The 18929-nt window shown below is 52.7% G+C and overlaps 1 protein-coding gene across 1 annotated transcript in view; it reads left to right on the forward strand.

Annotated features, from left to right (window-relative positions):
* The first annotated feature begins 315 nt into the window (after window positions 1–315).
* The window catches only part of LOC144113050 (uncharacterized), a 42581-nt gene continuing 23967 nt past the window's right edge, over window positions 316–18929 (forward strand). The window contains exons 1-6 of the mRNA XM_077645943.1: window positions 316–2497; window positions 2567–2653; window positions 4460–4585; window positions 4660–4804; window positions 5677–5803; window positions 16766–16890. Coding sequence (XP_077502069.1) covers window positions 458–2497; window positions 2567–2653; window positions 4460–4585; window positions 4660–4804; window positions 5677–5803; window positions 16766–16890 — 2650 coding nt within the window. The 5' untranslated portion in view covers window positions 316–457. The remainder of the gene's footprint in view (window positions 2498–2566; window positions 2654–4459; window positions 4586–4659; window positions 4805–5676; window positions 5804–16765; window positions 16891–18929) is intronic.

The following is an 18929-nucleotide window of genomic DNA, read 5'->3' on the forward strand; positions in this document are numbered from 1 at the left end:
TTCAGCATAGAAAACCGCGATCTTTACGCGCCCGCACTGCGATAGAGAGAAAGTGAGAGCATTCCAGGAAGGAATTCTCAAGTTCCACGCCCCGCACCTCAGGCCACGGAGGAGTGAGTGGTAGCGGGACCCCGTGAACTGTGGCGAAAGGGCTGACCGACCGAGGCCCGGGTGCCGAAGGTGGCGAGGAAAAAGACCCCGCGGGCGCTGGCACGCTTTCTCGGGATTCCTCCTCCCGCGGAGGCCAGCGTGTTGGCGGAGGAGGGGGCAGACCTCTTTTCGCACCCTCGCCGCACCGGTTTCCGCCGTGCGCCAGCCGCCGCGCGCGTTCGTGCGCTCCAGAGGCATGACGCGGCCCGCCGAAGCCATGTCGGCGACTGACGTTTCTGCGGGAAGCCCTCCGGCGACCAGGCTGCACAGGTGACCCTGTTCCCACTGCACCAGGCAGCGAGCCACGATGCTGCTGCTACTGCTGCTGCTCATGCTGTGCACGGGGAGTGCGCGCGGCCTGCACGCCCCCTTCAACATGGCAGGCGTGCAGGGAGAGATTCGGCTTGTCCCCGCCGCACCGTCCGGCGTCAACATCACGGTGCGGCTCGTCGGACCCCCAGGAGAGTTCAGCTGGAGCGTGCGCGAGATGCCGGCGCTATTCGACGCGTCGGCGCCGTGCGCGGACCTGGGGCGCGCGCGCCACGACCTGTCACGGCGCCACGGGCCGCTCGAGCTGAACGGCACCGAGCTGAGCTTCGAGGACGACCAGCTGGAGCTGCAGGGCGCCGGCAGCGTGTGGGGTCGCGCGCTGCTGCTGCAGCAGGGCAAAACGCAGGCCTGCGCCAACCTGCTGCACGAAGAGGGCCCGCTGCACTGGGCCGAGGCGCTGTTCGCCGGACCGCGCGTCGCGGGCCGCGTGCTCTTCCTCGAGGCGCCCAGCGCGTCGCTTGTGGCCGTGCTGCTGTTCCAGGGCGGACGCTCATCGCGCTACGCCTGGCAGCTGCTCGAGGCGGACGTGCTGGACGCGGCGCCCGGCTGCCGCTTCCTGCAGATGGTCTACGACCCGGACCGCGCCGACGGCGAAGGATGCAGCCGCGCCGCGCACGAGCGCTGTCGCGCGGGGGACCTGAGCGCCAAGCACGGGCCCCTGAACGTGGGCTCTCCGCGCGGGTCACGCCGCGCAGTGCTGGACACGCACCTGCCGCTGGGCCACCGGCGGCTGTTCCTGGCGCTGCGCGAAGAAGCTACCATGGCGTTCGCCGCCTGCGCGCCGCTGCGCGTTCTCGAGGCGCGCACGGTGCACGCGAAGCTCCCGCGCGGCGGCCAGCTGAGCTTCACGCAGCAGAGTCCCGTCCAGCCGACGCTGGTGCGCGCCCAGGGCTTGCTGGGTGCGAGCTTCGCCCTCCACCCGGCGCCGTACTGTGAAGGCCCGCTGCGGGGCTCGCCAGCCGTGCAGCTGTTCGCGCCCGTCTCGCTGGAGCCGCAGCTCTCGCTGTTCGGGCCCCGGCGGATCGTCGGCCGCTGGATCTCCGTGTCGCGCGGCGAGGACAGCCCCGCCGAGTGCGCCCGCATCGGCTTCCCCGGGCCCACAGTGGTGGGCAAGGCCACCTTCCACTACCCAGTCTCCGGCCATGTGTTCCTGCGCCAGGACGCCAACGACCAACAGTCCGAGACTGCGGTGCTCATCAAGATGGACCCGTACGGCTTCAACGACACCACGCAATACAAGCTGCAAGTGCACGAGCGCCGGCCGGGCCGCGACTTCTACAACTGGACGGCGCGATGCGTGAGCGCCGGCGACGTGTTCGACCCGCTCAAGGTGGGCTCGGGACCCTGCCCGCACCCGCTGCTCTGCCCCGTGGGCGCGCTCACGGCCAAGGGCGCCAAGCCGACGTTCCCCAAGTACTTCTTCTACACGGACCTGCACCTTCCGCTGTCGGGCCCGCACAGCGTGCTGCAGCGCTCGCTGGTGCTGCACGACAGCGGCGCTCCGCCGCACCGGGGCGACCGGCTGGCGTGCGCCTCGCTGCTGCCGCTGCATCCCATGTCGGCGGCCGTGCGCCGCTGGCTGCCCGGGGAGCAGGGCGTGCTGGGCCACATGGCCTGGGTCCAGGACAGCCCCGAGGACAGCGTGCGCGTCGAGGTGCGCCTGCGAGGACTGGGCGGCCGCGCCAGCGCGTACCGCGTGCACGCGCTGCCGGTGCCGCTGGAGCAGCGCTTTCCCTGCAAGGCGGTGCGCGACGCTCAGGGCGCCGCGGTGGAGCTGAGCAGCCGCTACGGGGACCTGGCCGGCAAGGGCGACGAGTCGCTCAAGGCCCTCGACGCCGAGCTCCAGCTTTTCGGCAACGCCAGCGTGGTGGGCAAGTCGGTGGTCATTCAGATGGGCGAGCGCCGCTCGGTCTGCGGCACCATCCTGCCCGAGATGGAGCCCCGCCAGGGGCGCGAGCTCGTGGCCATCGCCACCTTCGACCACCCGGAGTCCGCGCTGCACGGCTACGTGAGGCTGGTGAGAAGCGGCACTTTGAGCGCGCCCCGCGGCGATGGTCTGAACAGCGCGCCTTTCTCCTCCATCCAGAGGCAGCTCGAGTACAAGGACGGCGGAACGAGCGACACGTTCATCCTGGTGGACTTGCGTCATCCGGGCAAGTACAACCGCAACCAGGCGAGTCAGCGTTTGGTCTGTCTTTGGCACCAGGTGCAGTCAACGTGACGCGTGTTCTCCGCTGTACACCGCGTGCAAATTGGCCGAGTATGAAACGAAAAAAAAACGAAAACATAACCGGACAATGCACCACACGTCGAGGACGTGCTTGAAGCAAGAGCACGAAAGGTAAAAAGCGTCAAGGAACAAGACGGTGGTAGAGGGGCCTACTTTTTTTGCATTTTGTTATACAAGAAAGACGTAGACTTGGCCAAATGCGTGGCATTAGGTCACACGCTGCTGACACCCTTGGGTCCTCGCTCCTAACAGGGCGCATGCCGGCAGCACGAGTGTTGGTCGCATCCTTATAGAAGAGTACAGCTAACGCGTGCTTTAAATGCTTAGCATTTAGCCAACAATTAATAATTGTTTGGTTACTGTCCCGCGTGCGGTATATACCTTTGAAACCTGGAAGAAAAGCATGCGCATCGGCACATTGCTCGTTCGACTGTAATGTGCGCATGCGCAGAGCAAGCGGTAGCGCAAGTGTTCTGAAGTTCGAAACAGTCTAAAGAGCGCGCTTTTGACTCGTCTGTAGGAACAGAACACAGGGACCCCTTTTATCCCTGCCCTCGCGGCGCTGTTCAGGTGGACAGGTACGAGAAAAATGAAAGTGAACCCTCGTTCCGCACTCGGGCACCGAATCTGTCTTTACTTTTGAATCAAACTTGACAAAAATTGAAGGGGAGAATTCATAAAGTAAGGCAAAAAGTTCGCCTGTCACTGAGACCTGCTGGTAAATGTTGATTTTTTTTGTAAATAATAATAATAATAATTGTTTTTTTTTGGGTAAAGGAAGCCCCGCCGCGGTGGCTCAGTGGTTAGGGCGCTCGACTACTGATCCGGAGTTCCCGGGTTCGAACCCGACCGCGGCGGCTGCGTTTTTATGGAGGAAAAACGCTAAGGCGCCCGTGTGCCGTGCGATGTCAGTGCACGTTAAAGATCCCCAGGTGGTCGAAATTATTCCGGAGCCCTCCACTACGGACCTATTCGTTCCTATCTTCTTTCACTGCCTCCTTTATCCCTTCCCTTACGGCGCGGTTCAGGTGTCCAACGATATATGAGACAGATACTGCGCCATTTCCATTCCACCAAAAACCAATTATTAATTATTATTAATTATTGGGTAAAGGAAATGGCGCAGTATCTGTCTTATATATCGTTGGACACCTGAACCGCGCCGTAAGGGAAGGGTAAAGGAGGGAGTGAAAGAAGAAAGAGGTGCCGTAGTGGAGGGCTCCGGAATAATTTCGACCACCTGGGGATCTTTAACGTGCACTGACATCGCACAGCACACGGGCGCCTTAGCGTTTTTCCTCCATAAAAACGCAGCCGCCGCGGTCGGGTTCGAACCCGGGAACTCCGGATCAGTAGTCGAGCGCCCTAACCACTGAGCCACCGCGGCGGGGCTTTGCAAATAAGCTGTTCGTTTTCATATTGTACATGTATACGTACCTCTTGTAGCTCTGAGATCCGAAAAGAAGGAATGATGTAGTTCAGCCCGGCTTACGGCTAGTTGACGAAGCCAATTTGGCATGACAAAAGTTGACTATATTATCCTTGGCGTCTTCCACGGAATTTTTCGGGACAGCTATCGCTGCTTTCTTGGTACGGAAAAGTCTAGGGAATTTTTGTCTCTGCGGCTCAAAGAAACGAAACCTCTTTCCTGCTTGAAACCCTGTTGTTAAAAACAAAAGACTGGGAGAAGGTGGTTCGCAAAGACGCAGCAGTGAGGCCCTCAGTGCTCCGTGGCGCGTTTTTCGGCAGACTAAGGGCCACCACTGGGCCGCGTACGTGAACCAGGTGGCGCACGATGCCCTGGAGAAGAGCGAGAAGGCACGCTGCATCGCCGCCGGCTACCGCTGGAATCCCTACCTGGCCCAGTCGGACAAGGTATGTATACACCACGTGCGGCGAGTCTCTGTCCCGAGCAGCGCTCACGCGTCGAGTGGGCGCACGGTGCGCAGGACAGCTACCACACCGAGTGCAGCCCCCGGACGCCGCTGCGGTGCGAGATGGGCGACCTGTCGGGGAAGCTGGGGCCGCTCAGCATCGGCACGGGCCCCGCCATCTACACCGACACCAACCTGCCCCTGGTCGGGAACTTCTCAGGTGTGAATTCCTTCGCACTCTTTTCGCTCACCTGTGGCGCCTGGTGCGGGAGTATATGTCTGGAAACGTGGACGCGCCACCAAACAGCAGCGTTGCCCTCAACAATGCTGTGTAGTGTATTTCTGTTTGTTTTTTCCTGTGTGTGTTGAGGAGGGAGGAGTGTTATCAATACCCACAGTACAGAAAGTGTGGCCGTTGCCAGTGGCACTGGATCACGGTGTACGAATATGCACTGGACACACGAAAAACAATATCATAATGTTGTGGGTTGCTTAAACAGGCGACTTCTCGCTTTGCTCGCAACAGTTCGCCTCGGTCATTCTCTCGATTTCCTTTCAGTCTGTAAACGGCATCGTGCAGAATGGGCCAAGAGTTGAGTTCTCGGCGAACGCTTTGCTTGCTTATGCACGACCATCGCAGGCCCAGTTTGTCTTAATCTGCCGTCAGAGCTAGGTCTACGTTGACTCCAGTAAGAAACAAGAGGTCAGTCGCACTTAAATTCAAAAGCGTACCGCGACGAACAAAGCTTTGGCAAAAGGACGAGAAAATATTAAGGCGGGGCAAGGTCACTCGCGACTGAATTTTTCCACAAGAGCCGATGGGCCATAAAAACCGGGCTCAGTCGTCAAGCAGATCTCTTCTTTCAGCATCGACGTGTCCCACCTTTTCATATCAGTGAGCCTCTAGCGCTAAAGGCCCATCCCGGTAGGGTACCACGCGACATGGCTATACTTCCCAGCGAACGACTACGCTCCCCGGAAAGAAAGCTACAACACAATCTTCACCGAGGCGTACCTAATGTTGTCTAAATGTGGGGAGGTTCCGGCGCCCCACGAGACACCCAGGAGCTGAAGAGTCGACTGTTCACGCAGTGCTGGGCCGCTCCATCATCGTGTTCGCCAAGGATGGCTCAATGCTGCGCAAGGCCTGCGCCAACATCAAGCTGGACATTCACCTGGTGCGCCACGTCTCGGTGCGCAAGTTCCCCGGGTTCTCGAGGTAAGCACCGTGCTGAAGATGAAGCGCATACGCGTGTGCACCGCATTTACTGCACCGTGGAAGTCCGGCTGAGGTTTGCTCAGGGTGCTTGAGCTCTTGGGTTTGGCCAGCGTTCGGGTGCTCTTGCAATGCTTTGACGTGCCTTTGCCGCCAGAGGAATGCAAGCATCCCTGCGCTGGGGCCTCGCGAACCCCTCCTTTCCCGTTGTCTTTGATCAAGCACGCACCAAAGTGCCGCGAAAGCCGCGGCAAGGAACAACAGACACGGAAACAACCTCGGTCAGACGAGCCCGCGACAGCTCGTCCTCCCCTTGGTCGCGACCCTGTCTGGAGTTCCTTCTTGCCCAGTTCTGAATGTTAACCCCGCTATCCTTTCTTACTATCCCCGCTGTCGTTATTACCTGTCAGTGGTCGCTATATCCTTATTTCCTCCGGCTCTAGACCAGATGTCCGAGAAACGAGCAACGGCTTCCGCCGGTCGACAAACGTCTGTTATTTTCCTTTTGGTTGTTATCTTTCGAACAAAACCAGCGCTGCAGTACCTGTTCAGACCAACCGGCGTGTCGTGACACCGGGGGCTGGACACACTGCCGCAAATACCAGCGAGAACGTGGTGCATGCCACCGAAATTTATACAGCATACGGTAGCCCGTCATAACACGTCTGCCGCTCTGCTTCACGGGTGGATAACGTGCTCTCTCGGTGCACCGGATAGCCAAACGACGAAATGTCCCTCTTACTTCAGCCTTGTTGCTGATATTCCACTCTAATCATTTTTGCGAATATAAGGAATTGGGGAAGACACGATAGAGGACGGAGGGGCTCAACACTGCGCTGACGTTCGACGCTTCAGCTCTTCGGTGTCTGCGCACTTACCTTCAGTCACGATGACGAGGTGGTTGAAAGGTTCTGCACCTATAGACACGAGCACGCGTATACATGTTAGTAGAAAGGGAGTAAGCTGTCCTTTAGCAAGGGAGTGCGCTATAGAGATTACTCCTTTTTTTACTCCTTTGTGTTTAGAGTGTACGAAGACCTGAAATCGGGACTGAGTGGAGTAAGAACGCTGTACAGTTCAATGAAAAGGTAGGCAAAAACCTGGCAGGCTGCCGGCAGTATGGGACTACGGCATCTGTTATAGGAATAGCAGATGAACTGTTAGTAGAGTTCGTAGGACGAAATGGTATACGATAATCATCATGCTCATGATAGCTTTAGTCGCCTATGTGCTATGAAACCCAACACAGCACATAATCATCAGCAAACGGGGGATCCGGAAGGTAGGTAGGTAGGAAAAACTTTATTGAAAATGCCGGCAACCGACGGTTTGACGCGTCGTGACGTTGGCCAAGCGTCGACCCGGGGTTATGCCCTCCTCTGCACTACCCCCGTTCGGCCCGTTTGTGGTGGGTCGTGAGGCTTGTGCTTTTCGAGCGCACCCCGGGCCTGCTGGACGGCCCATAGTTGAATGTCCTTGTCTGCAGACTGCACTGCACTTTGAAGTTCGGGCGGGTATATCCTGGAGGTAGACTCGGTCGGGAACCTGGCACAGTCCCACATGATGTGCCATTGGTCCGCCGGACCAGCTGCACAAACATTGCACACATCGCTCGGATAGAGGTCTGGGTGAAGTACGTGTAGCACTGCCGGGGCGAGGAGTGACCCGGTCTGTATCTGTCTTAGGATGACGGCCTCCTAAAGACGCAGGATCCGGAAGGGGAGTTTGAAGAGTCTGAACGGCGAGACTAAAAATGAAATGCACTTCATATTGTGCGCCCATGCTGGCATCATGCACGATGTAAAGGTGCTAGGCAAGATGTCTGGTAGCGACCACGGGATGGTGACGCCCAGAATCAGTCTAGATTTGAACAGGGAACGGAGGGAACTAGTAAGGAAGAAGCACATAAACGAGTTAGCGGTAAGCGGGGAAGTAAAGGAATTGAGGATCTTTCTCGAGAACAGATATTCCGCTTTAATCGAAGAAGACAACCTCGGCGTACAAGCGATGAGTGATAATCTTACAAATATAATTACGGAATGCGAAATTGAGGCAGGCTGTAAAAGTGGGTAAACAAGATACTGGCAAGATCTCTCAGGAGTCAAAAGATCTGATTAAGAAACGCCAAAGCATGAAAGCCTCTAACCCCATATTAGAATAGAAGCGGCAGAACTGTCAGAGTTAATTAACGGGCTAATATGTAGAGGGCCGCGAGCATGCTCTCAATAACGGAGATAGCCTAAAAAGATCGAGAGGAAATTAAGCATGCGGAAAGGCAGTTGTATGCACTGAGACAGGGAGGGCAATGTCATGACCAATATGAATAAGACAGTTAAATCAGCCGAGAAATTCTACGCAGATCTGTACAGCAGCAGCCCAAATACTCAAGAGCCTAATGTCGGATGCAGTGTTGTGGAGGAAGTGGACAACGCGCCAGTAACGAAAGAGGAACGACAGAAAACCTACCAGCAATGCAAGGGAAAAAGTGGCAGGTGAGGGTCAGGTAACCGAGATGTCCTGTTCCCTTCCTCGTCCGTGTTGCCAGTTTGCACTCTTATGTCTTTCACGAATATGCACCAACAAGCCCAGTTGCAAGTACTTCTTATCGAAAGACGGTGGGGACATGGTGTTCGAAAAATTTGCCACCCTGTATACGCAGTGCCTCAGGGCTTCGAGTGTACCGGAATCTTGGAGGAACGCTTTCATAAGAAATGGAATTGCGAGGACTCGAAAAATTGCAGACCAGTCAGCTTGCTGTATGTTTCTTGTAAGGTATTCACTAGGTAATCGCTAATAGAGTAGCGCTACACTTCAGTCAGCCAAAGGACCAGGCTGGTTTTCGCAAATGCTACTCGACAGTAGACAACATCCACACCGTCAATCAGGTGATCGAGAAATGCACAGCAAGCTATAACCAACCTTTATCCTTCGCAGATTGCCAGAAAGCGCTTGACTCAGTCTAAACCTCAGCCGTCATGTAACCTGGGTGAAGAAGAGGCATTTGTAAAAGGTACTGGGAAAAAAACACCAGGAAACCTAATTGGAGGCAGTGCGATAGCACAGTTGTCGAGGCCTAAGGCATCGCTCGGAAGCGAAACTCGGGAACGAAACTCGGAAGCGAAACTCGGAAGCGAAACTCGGAAGCGAAACACCTGTCACTTTCAGCAAAGTTGCTGAAAGTGACCGGTGCAAGACCCAAGTTTCGCTTCCGAGCTATGCTCTTTACAACCATACCACGGTTGGCAGGTGGAGGCTTCATATAGAAGAGCTTGGTACGGTGACGTCACGTCACTCCAGACGTGACGTCAAGGCATTGGCCTGATGACATCACTGCTGACGTCATTGCCCGCCAGCCAGTCAGGATTATTCTGGACAACGCCGGAAGGCGCCGGGACGAGCAAAAACGATTCTTGTCCTTCACGGGGAAAGTGATAAAATACCAGTCAGGAGGGGCGTTATACAAGGAGACATGATCTCTCCAGGAATATTCGCTGCGTGTTTGGAACTGGATTCTAGAGAATTGGATTGAGAAGAGTTGGGGATAAAAGCTAATGAAGAATTCCTCAGCAATATTCGATTTGCTTATGGCATATTGCCTTACTAAAGGGGCCGAATTGTAAAGCATGATCGAGGACCTAGACAGGCAAAGCAGAACGGAGGGCCTCAAAAATATTGTAAAGAAAACTAATGTTCAACAGTCTCGGAAGGGAAAAGCAGCTTACAAAATGCAGCGAAGCATTGGAACGTTCTGCTGTGGGAATAGATCTACCTGAGGCAGATAGTGAGCGCAGATCCGGACCGTGAGAATGAAGTAAAGGAGAATAAGAATGGAGCGGGGTGTGTTTGACATTAGTACTCTCAGATAATGAATCGCAGTTTACCAATCCCTCAAGAAAAAAGCATAATAATTGTATACTGCCAGTGCTCACCTGTGAGGCGGAAACCTGGAGGCTAACGGTAAGACGCGAGCTTAAATTGAGGGCATGTGACAGTGGTAGTGGTTTATTCATAAACGAAGTAAACTAAAATAAAGGGGGGAAAATGTGGTGACGACCGCGTTAATTGCTATCTACTATATTAAGCCTGCAGAAATAAAAAGGACAAGGCGAAGATAGATGAAGTACAGAGAAGAGCGATATCGAGAACGGACAAGGTAAAGCGGCGGGCTATGGAAAGGAAAACGATAGGTGTCACTTAGGCGACAGGTAAAAGAGCACAGTGAGCGAGGGAATAAACTCGAGTTAATGATATCCTGGTTGAAATCAAGAAGAACAAATGGGCATGTAATGCGAAGGAAATATAAGAGAAGGCATACGTAGCAGGAGGCGGCTAAGTCACGTGGGCGGATGAGATTAGGATGCTAGAGGGGATAAGATGGTTGCAGCTGGAAGAGGAAAAGGTTAATTGGAGGCAGCCTGCCTCCAATTAACCTTCTTTTCTGCCTCCGATTAACCTTTATTGCAACCTTCGCCACCCCGAGGGTGGCTTTGCTCCGAGGCCCTCGGGCCCCCGTACCAAAAAAAAAATTACCCCCCCCCCCCTCTCCCTCCCACCGAAAAAAAATCCTGGCTGATAATGATGACGGAACTGACCATTTGCCCCGTATTTCACGCGTTTTTCTTTGGACTTTTCAACAAAGCGATAACGTTTTTGTGTATTTTCATTTTTTTTATTTCGAGGACTTGCCATGTCTCGCTTGTCTCGCTTCGTCCCCGTCTTTATTCGCGCTGTATCGCATTATGGAAAAATACCAACTAGCCCGATCTGCCACTCTTGCAAGGCATAAGATGGGTCTGTCAAGGTGCTATAGAAGGTCATTGAGGTTATTTTTCATCCAGAAACCTCCACCGTTTCGCTAGCTGGATCTAGTCGCGATTCGTTGGTTTTATTGAATAATACACGTTTCTAATTTGTTGTAAAAAGGCGATGTCGGCCACGTTCATGAGTGAAATGTAGGGCACCAATTGAGTGTGCAGCGATCGGGAAGCGTGACGGGTTTGACAAGGCTCAAGATACCGTCGCGATTGCAACTCAACTGCCCACCGTGCATCGAAGAATGCGTAGGATTTTCGGGGCCCAATGGGCTATGCGCTACACCTGCAGTGAAAAGTTTGTGGAAGGCAATGTGAGCGAAGAAATTAAATTTCTTCTCCACGTTCTACAAACTTATGACGGCGGGTGTGCTCACTCACCTTGTCGAGCGCCGCCGTTCGATGTCCCTGCCGGCTGTCCTCGTGGACAGTCATGCGCATGCAACACGACGAAGCGCACTTGGACACTCTGCGCGCTCGACTACAGTGAGCTGCGCAGTGCGAATTGAGGTCGATGGAAAAACGCCATCGACGCGGCAACTGTGCGCAGCTCTTTCCTTCTGTTCCTGTCTGCGAGCGACAACAGCAGACGAGGCGTTTTCAGAATACAAAGGACTTGCGTACAGTGTGCGCTGAGACAGGCTCTGCCGCCTGAACTATCCATCGGCAGCAGTGCGTCCTTAAGTCTAAGAACGGATGGGAGATCTTTATGCGAACAAGAAATCGTATCGCGCGTGCGTGTTCTTTATTTGCCTTTTACGTAACGCCACCGCCAGAATCATATTCAGTGCCCCTTTACTTTCAGAGGAAAACCTATAGTATCGCCTAATCAGATTTAATCGTTTGCGCTGTATTTCAATTCTTCTTTTTTATTTTTAATTAAAAAAGAGCGATGACGTCATTGAAGGCGCATCTGCGCCCCTTGTCGAAAAGGGAGAATTGATGCGAGACAGATACTGCGCCATTTCCTTTTCCCAAAAACCAATTTTCAATTTTTTCCTTACTGATCCGGAGTTCCCGGGTTCGAACCCGACCGCGGCGGCACGCGTGTGCTGTGCGATGTCAGTGCACGTTAAAGATCCCCAGGTGGTCGAAATTATTCCGGAGTCCTCCACTACGGCACCTCTCTTTTCCTTTCTTCTTTTACTCCCTCCTTTATCCCTTCTCTTACGGCGCGGTTCAGGTGTCCAACGATATATGAGACAGATACTGCGCCATTTCCTTTCCCCAAAAACCAATTATTATTTTTTCCCCCTGTTTTGTCTCTCGTGTTCTGCGTTTCAGTAACAACCACCTATCAGGCAGGAGAGTCATGATCGCGGGGGTGGTGTACACAACCCTGCAGCTACAACCAGAGAATATGCGACCTGTATACGTATGCGCCTCAGAGTTGGGAAGTGCGGCTGCCTGTTTCATTCCAACTTCATACCGCGGGGAACTGTAATAATTCCTCATATTGCAGAAAGCATGCCAATGTCCATCACCAGAAAGGCGATACGGTACGGTATACAGTATTTATGACTCCGGCACTTAGGTGTATGCTCCCCAGTGGAGTCTCTTTTTTTTTCGGGTGGGGGGGGGGGGGGGGCGTCAAAAAGTCAAACCTCGTAACTGATGCTAAAACAAAAGCAAGCTCGATCGTATTATCAGCATATAAAGAATGCATAAACTGTGACGACGCATGGCTTCCCATAGCTCAAAGCCCGACGAAGCAATTGAGCAACTCTTTTGCTTGCATACGTGCACTTATGCCTATTACAGACAGACTTGTTTCGTCTTCATACACTTAAATGCAGACGTGACGCATCAATGGCACCAAGTATGAGTTGTCACGGCTTGCGGCGTGTCATCCGTTTGTTTTCTCCGCGGGTTACTCCATAAAGCACTCTCGAAGGCGACATGATTAATCGACCTTTAGATACTACGTCCTGCGCCAACGATGCTATGCCTCGCCGTAAGAATTGACAGACGCGTAAAAGCTGAGCGGCCTTAACAATGGCGTCGAGTGAAGAAAGTCATCCGCTTTGTAGTGAGGTTTGCGTAAGCCCCTTGTGTTGAAAGTCAAAATCTACACACGCAGCTTTTCTTGAATAATTGTTTAAAAAAAATGCCGTTGTCTTAGTGCTTCTATAGCCACGTCTGCTGTATTGTCAAACATATAGTATAGTAGTAGCAGGGCGCGTGGGAGCTGCAGCGATCGCAAGCATTTTGTCATTTGTTTTTAGATTTCCATTGTCTGCTAAATAAATATTATCTCGTACGTAGGTTGAACGCGTGGGCGCGGAGAGGAAGCGATCGTACGCGTTTTTTCTTGTGCATTTGTGCAACTTTTTATTCGTTTGCGGCTACGCGGTAGACGAGATGATTTGCGATGTAGGGCTGTTTTCGCATTTCGTGCGAGACAGCGTTGAAAGGTCTCGCATTGCCCTAGCATTGAGTTGGCTGAGGAGAGTAGCCTTTCGTGCATGTCCTCTTCGGCAGAGGCTCGGGATCGAAGCCTCCAATCACGAAGCGCGCGTTGTGAACTACGCATAAAAACGCCGAGAGAGCGCTACGTATTTCAGCTGTCAAGTGTCAGAGAAAAAAGAACAAAAACAAAACAAAGCAGGCTGATTGATTGCTGTTGGCCGCAAAGCTCAAATGCTTGCCCGTGGACTTGTGACAGGGTATCCAGAGAGATGAAACGCAACGTCCTGGTTGTTTCGTTTCGTCCTTCTGGAAGTGTTTACTAACGCGGGAATGTACTTGACGGTTACCCTTTCACATCTCTTTGTCCGCAGAGTTTTTCGAGAGCCGCATCTGCTGCGGCCCCCGAAAACCCACGCCACCCCGTGCAATGTGCCACCTTCGCTGTCACTTGTTTCATTTCATTTCATTTATTTACCCTAAGGGCCCTTTCGGGCATTACATAGGGGTGAGGGGGGGATTATGCAACAAAACAACATTGCTTGTACATGCACATAATCAAAAATCGCACTTACAAGGTACCCATAGAATAGATTACAGGGAAAAAAAGTGTAGGAAGAACGTAAAATCATTTTATAAACCTCAGTGTTTATACAATAGATATATAGTTTTAACTGATTTCACAAAGCTATGAAAGAATACCTGGCCTGGAGAGCAATACAACAGTGAATACAGTCAGAAACACTAAAGCAATAACAACAAATCAATCAAAACAGCTTAGCATTCTATTCTCTCCAGAGCTTTGAGGAATGTTGCGTGGTCAGATATGGAGGCGGCATCTGCAGGCAAACTGTTCCATTGGGAGATGCCAAGTAACACAGGTGAATATTTGAGCAAATTTGTGCGTGCGAATATGGCGCTGATTTTAAATGGGTGGTCTAAACAAGAATATATGTGGGAAGCAGCATGATATATGATATAGTTTGTGCATGAGCGATAGGCGGGAATTTCGTCTCCTGGTTTGGAGGCGCAATAAGCTGAATTGTTGCTTAAGGCTATTTACACTGGTTCGAAATGAATAATCGTGGGCAATAAACCTGGCTACTTCACTGTGAAGTGATTGAATGGAGTGTACGAAGCAAGCTTGATGAGGGTGTCAGATAATGGAAGCGTATTCAAGTTGGGACCGGACAAGGGATATATAAGCTAGAAGTTTTGTTTGTTGGTTAGTCTGATAAAAGTTACGCTTCAGAAAACCTAATGTTTTGGCGGCCTTGTTAATAATGACTATCGGGATACTCGGGATAGACTCGCGGCCGATGCCGTCACACGCTTACAAATGTTGTTAGACGTTGCCAAACAATTCGACACGCTTCCAGCGCGGTTCGGCGTTCGAGGAAGCGTCAAGTGAAAGGCGCAGCCAGCCTCGAAACCCCGAGAACACTTGGTCGCCGTCCTGGGCGACGGTGCCGAAGATGTGCACAACGAAACAGGTGCACACTGACTGCTCGTTGTCTAAGCATCGCAACAATGCACTCGTTCAGTGGGGTAGTCTAGGCGTAGCACGCAATAGACCGCAAATTTTATAATACGTTTCTCCGGAACTGGTTCGAGAGATTCATAAACTATACTTCCTTTCCCTTAAGAGGCCTACTTTTTTCCCTAAAAGTGACGTTTGCTTCAAATATGAAAGCAGGCATGTTCACTACAACGCTAACGCAGCTTCCGCTGGCTCATTCTCTGGTTGACTCTAAGCTGCAAGGAATGTGCTAACCCACCGCCGCATACTACAAATGTCCGCAGGTGAGCGCAGTCGATGGGAGCTCCGCATCTGTGAAGAGTCGAGGCCTTCCATCTGGCAACCGTGACTCTTGCACGAGCACGAAATTAACCACACCTCCGTCCTGCGTCCCAGAAGAGTCGCCTGTAACGGAGGCAGCGGGTGTCTTTTGTCGGCTGTACGTTTTCTTGTCCGCTTTCGTAAAGTCCGGTTGGTGGGTGCACGGACAAACGAACCGGGATTAAACGGAACACTGTGCCAGCGACACAACGTGCAGCGAGGCGCAACCTACATCTTTGAACTTAAGTGCACAGCCGCTTAGCACAGACGCTGTTTCCCAGCTAAATGGCACCGCCCTTTCCCTCCAGTGCCGCGTTCACGTGCAGACGCGTATAGTCGCGGCAGCAGTGGGGGCGCGTGCCGCCCTGCGTGTTTAGACAAAAGCCCCGCGCCTTCAAGAGTAATTCTTCTGCAGCTTTCAGGTAAGGAACTTGATTGTTCAGCGCGGAGGGGTCGCCCTAATTGGGCGCCCTCTCCTTTCAACCGCGGGAAGGCGGAGCGCGGAGAGGCCAGGCAAGCCGCAGGCCGAAACGGGAGCGCCTCGCCAGCGCCGCATGCAAGGCGCGCTGCTGAAAGACAAGTCTTTGGCAACGTCCTCTGGGGCGGCCGCTTTCTCGTCGCGCAGTTCTACGTCATCGCGCGTTCTCGAGAGCGGCAGGCGGGAGCACTTCTCCTGAGAGCTTGTGGCGTAATAACCGTGCATGAAATTTAGCGAAGCTCGTTCTAGAGATTACGATGCTTTGAAATAATAATAGTTTTGGCAAAAGATATATGAATATGTGGCAGACTCATAACAGAAAAGCAAGGAAACAAACAAACAAAAAGGCATGAAACGCTGGTGTGTCCGCCGCTTCCAGGTTTCGAAGTATTCGCTACCGTTTCGTTTCCATTTCGAACCATTTCGACTAAATCATGAACGCAATCAGTGCCTGACAGCTCGCACTGTTTTGAACGTCGATAATGGTTGCCACAAGAAGCGTTGGCAGGAACATTTTTGCAATGAACATCGTTTGCCTTAAAATCGTACCAACGGCGTGATTAACTGACATCAAATATGCACTGAAATGCGGAAGCAGTCCAGTGCCTGTTGACAGCTTCAGGCTCCGTCAGAACACACTTCACAATCACGGACATGGTCATTGCTGCCACTGATTAGTACTGGGGGATTGAGGAGACCATGTCTGAAATGGCACGGCATCCATTAAGCACCCTCCACTAGACCTAAAGCGGCAAACACCTTCAAAGCTACCTAAGCATCAAAGTTGTCCAGAGTCCTTTTACTGTCCCATTTATATTTCTGGTAGCTTTCTGGACTTTTTGTTTCGTTATATTAAGCGAAGTGTAGCACATGGGGCGAAGGTATGCGCTTGGCATTGAGCACTTCCCTTCTGCTGTCGCATATGTGTGTGTGTGTCCTTGCCTTGTAGTGTTACTGGCTGCATGCTTATAGACGATGGAAAATATAGGAGCGTCATGTGACTATTTTCAAGCTCACTCACAAAAAATATTAGTGCAGCATGTTTGTTTGTTTAAGATGCTCAACGTCCCAAAGCGGCTCAGGCTATGAGGGACGGTTTGTGCCGGCCTTTCCAGCGATGAATTAAAAAAAAGAAAAAAAAGAGAACGACTTCCTCGGAGTTTGGCTTGCGGAGGCTGGCCGTTGTTCTCACCACTCTTTTCTTACTACTATGTGCTGTGGCCAGACGCCCTTTTTTTCTTTTCGTTCGGTGCTTCCAGTTGCTTGTGACCAGACGTATTCACGCTGACGATGGCAACGTGCCTCGACAGGCCTGCCGAAGTCGTCCGCTAGTCGCACTGGGCCACAAGCTACAGCGCTTGTGCGGCCAACGGAGGCTCAGGCGGGCCACGTGCAGACATTCTCCTTCAGCGTGTTGTTTCTCTTTGCAGCGGCGCCTTCATGGACCACATGCGGACCCTGCTGAACGCGAGCGACTGGCTCGTCATGTCCGACTTTCAAGCGGAGCAGGACATCCTGGAGGGGCAGTGCACCCAGCTTACGGTGCACTTTTTCGGTGCGTAGCTCCCCCGGCGGCGTGGCCATTCCACCAGGACCGCTGGTTCGTGTTCGGATGGCCTGTACAGCAGGAGTCAAATGGCTTGCACACCAGGCAGAGTGACGACTTAACGACACACTCCTTCGCATGTTCCATTCCAGGCCTTTGATGCCGACAGTGTACTGTCCGCTATATTACACCACCGCACTTGTGATAACTGGGGAGACATGGTTCGCTGAAGAGACAAGGGTCTGACATAAAACGGCCGCAGAGCTGCTTTGCGTGCACGTCTGACTCCCTGGAGCCTTGTGTGTTCGGCGTGCCATGAGGAGGAGGCCAGCGAGACATTGGCCATGTATCCATATAACTGCGTTCAGCGCCTACGAAATGCAATACAAATCTGGCCACCTTTGCATTTTGTCGCGATGCATATTCAGAATGTCATTTCTCTGCGCTCATATCTGATCAGACGCGAATTTTCAACGAGGCGGCGGGGCGGTGGCAAGGGCATGGCACAGTTCGACAGAGATGCTTCGCTGATTACACAACGCTTGTGGCAAAACGTTGGGTGTATCATTTTTGCATAATTCTGGCTGTCCACCCATTGAGAGTACGAAAGTGTATTGCTGTCAGCCAGACGCAACCCTATATGCAGAAGGCGGCAAAGGAAGCATTCGGTCGAAACCTACTTTGGCTTTGCCTTTCCTGTACGGTGCACGCAGATGGCTTCTCCCCGATTGTGGATGCCTTACAGAACCTTACATAGTCCAGATGACCAGCTCAGTGCACCAAGAAAGCCCTTGTCCTGGTTGCACTACGCATTTCTTCGTATCATGCACCTAACATGACTCATTTATAATCTTTTTAGCAATGCTTATTAAACCAAGGAATACTTTCCTCACGAAATGTGAAGAACAAGGTGTGACTCCAAGACTGGTTCGTTCGCTTAAGCATGGCCTTTTGGTCCAAGTGGACCGTCGTTTTTCTATCTTCGGAAGAAGGGTGCAAGTTTACCAACAGGCACAGATGAGCAAATGTGAGCAGACAAAAGCAGCGCGCTGTTTTTGTCCGTTCACTTTTGCTCACGCGTGCAGCTGGCACTACCATTGACCACACTGCGACCGCCATCATTGTGATCACGGTGCCAGCACGAAAAAAAAAATTTGAGGACGCTTAAGCTTCGCCTAAGTTGTTTCCATCCATCGCACCCGCCGCGGTGGCTCAGTAGTTAGGGCGCTCGGCTACTGATCCGGAGTTCCCGGGTTCGAAACCGACCGTGGCGGCGGCTGCGTCTCGATGGAGGCGAAACGCTAAGGCGCCCGTGTGCAGTGCGATGTGAGTACACGTTTAAGATCCCCAGGCGGTCGAAATTATTCTGGAGCCCTCCACTACGACACCCGAGTCTTTCTTCCTTTCTTCTTTCACTCCCTCTTTTATCCCTCCCCTTACGGCGCGGTTCAGGTGTTGGCCGATATGTGAGACAGATTCTGCGCCATTTCCTTTCTAAAATAATTGGTTTATAATTGTTTTAAAAAGGAAATGGCGCAGAATCTGTCCCACATGTCGGTCAACACAATTTTAATTTTTTTTATATACGGTCGGCGTCCTTTGTGTACAAAGGCGCATAACTGGCTCCCTGGGGCAGTGGACGCCTATTCCGCGGCTACGTGGCGGTAGGGAGAGAGGTGTGGGCTGCATATATACATTAGCGCTGACACCGTTGTGGCAGACACGCGCCACTGCAGCAATAGGCCTCAGCGTTCATTGGGTGACCAACCTCTCGCGATAACCGCCAGGGTGGGCGCGTCGCCTATCCAGTGTGCGGAACGCACTCAACATTACAGAGGCCCAGCCGCGTCTACCTGCCCGATATACACCACTTCAATATAGTCCTTAGTCTGCGGAGCATCCCCTATACGCGTCTCAGGCCTGCGTGCCGAGACCGGGGATTTGGGGGCTCCTTCTCGGTTGACAATGAAGTTCTCATTCATTCATTCATTCATTCATTCATTCATTCATTCATTCATTCATTCATTCATTCATTCATTCATTCATTC

The sequence above is a fragment of the Amblyomma americanum genome, chromosome 1 (assembly GCF_052857255.1).
Source record: "Amblyomma americanum isolate KBUSLIRL-KWMA chromosome 1, ASM5285725v1, whole genome shotgun sequence".
NCBI lineage: Eukaryota > Metazoa > Arthropoda > Arachnida > Ixodida > Ixodidae > Amblyomma > Amblyomma americanum.